The sequence below is a fragment of the Aptenodytes forsteri genome, unplaced genomic scaffold, assembly GCF_000699145.1.
Source record: "Aptenodytes forsteri isolate BGI_AS27 unplaced genomic scaffold, ASM69914v1 Scaffold229, whole genome shotgun sequence".
Lineage (NCBI taxonomy): Eukaryota > Metazoa > Chordata > Aves > Sphenisciformes > Spheniscidae > Aptenodytes > Aptenodytes forsteri.
The window spans coordinates 6,844,005-6,848,801 of NW_008795863.1; the positions used below are offsets into that span (position 1 = coordinate 6,844,005).

Below are 4,797 nucleotides of genomic sequence, written 5' to 3' on the forward strand. Positions count from 1 at the left end.
GCACAGCCAGGACAGCTGACCCAAACTGGCCAAAGGGACATTCCATACCATGTGACGTCATGCTCAGCATATAAAGCTGGGGGAAGAAGAAGGAAGGGGGGGATGTTTGGAGTGATGGCGTTTGTCTTCCCAAGTAACCGTTACGCGTGATGGAGCCCTGCTTTCCTGGAGATGGCTGAACACCTGCCTGCCGATGGGAAGCAGTGAATGAATTCCTTGTTTTGCTTTGCTTGCATGAGCAGCTTTTGCTTTACCTATTAAACTGTCTTTATCTCAACCCACGAGTTTTCTCACTTTTACCCTTCCGATTCTCTCCCCCATCCTACTGGGGGGGAGTGAGTGAGCGGCTCTGTGGGGCTTAGTTGCCTGCTGAGGTTAAACCATGACACTGTATCACGAAACATACACACCTTAGTGAGCCAGACCTGCTTTGAGTGCTCACAACTTGAGTTGTGCTTCATTCACCAAGGAGAACTGAGTTTGTTTCACTTCCTCCTCCCCCCAGCTGAACTACTGGATCCAGTTATCGAGAACCACACAGCAAAAGGGATGGAGGAATAACTGCAAAATGCACCTGTAGACACCGCATCCCTGAAAAAACACATTACAGCAAGCAACTTACCTCTCTTCCTATTGTGAGCAATTAACAGTATGGACCATTCATCAATGGTGACTGCAAATCTCTTGACCAGCTTAGTTGAAATGGAGTTCAGAACAGCAATATAAACCTAGCTTCATCAAATATGCACCTACTTTGGAGGCTTCTGAGCAAAACATCCAGTAATTATACTGCTCAAGTCTCAAGGTGTCTCAATGGACATTTGGAATGGGTGCATTTTTCATCTAGGCTACTGACATAGTGATAGCATAGCATCGTCCTGCAGCGGTTGCCTGCCTTGCTTACTGCTCTGCCTTCCTTTTGCTCCCTTGGGCAGCATCCTCACCTCCTTCCCTCTCACTGCTCTTTCCCTGAACTGGAACCCTGGCTCACAATGGGACTCGGAGAGGCCCTGGAGGAGGCAGAAGGAACATGTGGCTAGAGAAGTACTGGAGAAGATGGTGATACTGGGATGGTAGAGTTATGGAGCCGGGGCCATGGTACTGATGGTGGGGCTGTAACACCACAACAGCGTGGTTTGGAAAGGAAGGACTTGTCACTGACCAACACCACTGGGTTACACGGGGTATCCCCGCTCACCTGACACAGGCAGTCTCTGCATCCCTGCTTGCTAGAGGAAGAGAAGAAAGCACGGAAGTACACACCGGCCTAGGGGAAGCAGAGCTTAAGCACCGACTCAAGCTATGGTCCCTTAGGGGTGCGTGAAAGAAAAAAAAAAAGTCTTGCCATTGACGTTTTCTCCTCTGCTGAAGGGAAGTAGGCTGGGAAGAAGGTAAGTACAGTTGCTGACACAAGCCCAGGCACAGGATTCACATTAGGTTTCCTCTCAATACTTTTGCCAGAGGTTCCCTGTCCTACAGGAGAACTCATCAGCTTACACCATAGAGGTGCACCCCCCTGTCTCTCATACACCATAGAGGTGCACCCCCCTGTCTCTCCTTGTTGAAGCGACAGGTACCCCAATTTCCATCTTCACTGATGAGCCCAGCATACAACACGATGATATTGGGGTCTGATGGAGCAGGGAGCAATGAAAGCCACAAGCTGGGGAAAGGGCAAGGTCTCAGGTCTTTTGATGGGGGAAATCTCGTCTACCTTCTGAGCAGAAAAACTGCTGTGGGGGGGTACAGGGCCCACTGTGCGGAGTGGGGTCACCTGGCACAGCAATGGGCTTCCTACTCAGCTTCCTGACAGGGTACAGCGATAGGCCCCTGCACACTAGTGCCCACTGCAGACATCACCTCACACTGGGACAGCAGCACCATGCAGGTGTCTCTGGGAGTCTCTGTTGGGAAAAAAAAAAGGAGACGGTGAGGTCCTGTCTCCCTGCGCTGGGAGAGGTGCCAGCAGACAAGAGGGAACCAAGGGGACTTCCAGCCAGCCCCGCTCTGTGGCTGGTGCCACCGGCTGCAGTACAGTCTGGGCCTGACCTGACGTGCCTGCAGCCCACTCCTCCATCCCATCACTGCCCAGCCCTGCTGAGCGGCTGCTCCGTCTCCCTGCGGAGCAGCAGGCAGCAGCCCTTCCCCACCCGGAGCTGCTTCCGGCCTCCATCAGACACCAGCTCCTTGTTCCCATGAGCTGGCCCAGGCCCCAGCTAGAACTGCTTCCTCTCACGTTTCCTCCACCGCTCTCCACCAGCCCCTCATGAAATCAGTGAGCGCAACATACACACCTTAGTTTTTAGTCCCTAGTTCGCTCTGTTACAGGGTAAAGAATGGGTAAAGAAAAAAAATTGACACTTACCTTCCGAGCGTGAATGTTTTGTCAGGACTGAATCAGCTGCCCTGAACAGCTATGCAAAGCAGTAACTTGCACTGTAACAACCTGCAATCACTCTGCTGAAAAATCCTGAAAATTCCCTTGTGAAATTTCCTGAAATCTCCGATAGTTATTGCACAACTCCGGAAAACATCCTTAATTTCCTGTTTGCTGCTGCCAGCAGGGAGATACATCACGTGACGCTGGTAGTGCCTATACTGACCACTGAGGGCAAGAGATGAATTTCAAAAGGAAACGTTTCTGCTAGAATAGGTAGTTAATCAAATAAAGGATTCAAGGTCATCCAGAGGTTGGAGGGTGAGGCTAGGCAGATGTCAGAAGTAAAATAAATGCATTTAAAAGAAGTACTACCAAGTAACTTGGTATGGTGGGACAATTTCTTACATGGCAAACTCTCCATTATGGCTGCCTGGTTCAAGTCTTGATGTCTAAAATTTAGAAAAGCAGGAAAAAGGGCTGAGGCAGATATTACGTTATACTCGAATATATTTATTTTCTTTAAGAATAGGACAAATTGATGTCTAAAATAATTTAGACTACCATTAAGACATGAGGTTTTGGAGAACCTTCCACCACAGAATGCATTGCATCCTTAATTTGGAGAAATTCCATTTTATTAGAAATGTCATAGAGATGTGCACCAGTGACCAGCATTCTGAAACTTCCAGCAGGATGTCAACGTGTCTTTTTAAGTTTAAAGTCCCTTTTCAGAAAAGCTGTATATAAAATGCTTGTTGCTGAGTGAGTATAAATCAGTAGATTTGATATCAACTTTCACTCCAAAGCAGAAATTCTTCGAGGCTGGTGTGAACCAACACGTCCACATCCTGGAACACCTTCTCCTGCGATGTTCTTTATTTACACAACTTCAAATAACAGTTTTATACTGTCTCAAGTTTAGCTTTCTACTCTTGCCCTATCTTTTTCATCAAATCAAGCCTATTTCCAACTGCTCACTCTGACCCTGGCTGAAATTGTATTTTTAACCATGCCTGGTCCTTTTCTGCCCTGTACATTACTAAAATCCTTGTGATGCAGATCACTAGAGGTGACCCTTGACTCTCCCTTTTTTTTTGGTTTCATTTACCTGTTGACTACTTTCTCTAGCATTTTAAGACTCCGTTTCTTAAACCATGGAAAACTTTAATTTTCTTTAGGTATTTATGAAAGCCAACAGAAATTTTTTTTTTTTTTTAAGCTGGAGACAGCCTTATGAAGTAAAACTCTGTCCAGGTATCTACAGTTTCCCAACACGATTGTTTTACCTCCAGCTTAAATCTCCATTTCCAACTCTTAATATGCGTACACACAGTTCAGCTGTAAGGATTTTCCTTTTTCCTTTGTGACATTACCGTTTCCTACTCAAATCCTTCTGTCGTAGTTACATTTTTGGTATCAAGGACCAATTTAAGGACGAATTTTTGATCTGCTTAAGCAGCGAGGTTCTTGTATGAGGGTTGTGGTAATACAGATGTTGAAAGTGGTTAGCATTGGTACTATATTGTAGCTCATTTGCACCCATGAAATATCCCTCCTCGCCACTCTCCCAATCCATAAAAAAGCCTCCGGTAAGCCTGTTACACTTTTCATACTCACAAGTTACTACTTTGTTTTTTTCACTGGCACTGTCTGAAGGAGATACGAATTCCCATGTCAATACCTTGGGCACAGCCTTCGATACTGGCTTGTTGTTAACTGTCTGAAGACTCTACAAACGGCTGTGATTAGATCTCAGTATATCGCTGCTCAAACCCTCCCTTTTAAATTGATATTACCTTGACACCTCATCCATCAAAAAAAAGCAGTCCAGAAAGTTCTCTTCCCTAAGACAGCCAGGGATGCTTTTTAAATTAAAATCTCATTTCATGGCACAATCTGTTGACTTAATTATTACAATCGATTATATTGGCAGCGCTTTGTATTGAAGCAATTTTATTGAAAAGATTGATTTTTTTCATAAATAAAAAAGGATATATTTTAAACTTTTTTTTCACACATGAACATAAAAACTCTGAAAGCTTTTAGAAATGAAAATTAACTATACAAAAATTAGGCTATCAATGTTAAATACTTAAATTTTTGTTACTACTATAACTGAAATACATTTATATCTTCTATCAGTATAAAAATCTTCATAATAATGGGTAATACAACATGAATATTTCCTTTAACTGAACGTATTCATATTTTCAGTACATAGCTATTTCCACAAGTCTCATCAGTCTATGCCTTTCTCTTTCGTGGATTTCCATTAAGTTCTGAAGGGGATGTTTGCAGTGGTTGCTGTTGCTGCTGCTTCTTTGTGGGAGAGGAGATCCATTCTTCTGAGCTAAACAAAACCACAGGCACAGTAGCTTATAAACCAAGCCCTTTTTTCTATTTATATATATTATATA

At 44.3% G+C, this 4,797-nt stretch overlaps 1 protein-coding gene across 1 annotated transcript in view; it reads right to left on the reverse strand.

Moving 5' to 3' along the window:
- Positions 1-4,331: 4,331 nt before the first annotated feature.
- SMCHD1 (structural maintenance of chromosomes flexible hinge domain containing 1) overlaps positions 4,332-4,797 on the reverse strand; it is an 83,887-nt gene continuing 83,421 nt past the window's right edge. Inside the window, 1 exon segment of the mRNA XM_009284122.1 lies at positions 4,332-4,730. Within this exon segment, the coding sequence (XP_009282397.1) occupies positions 4,625-4,730 (106 nt within the window). The 3' untranslated portion in view covers positions 4,332-4,624.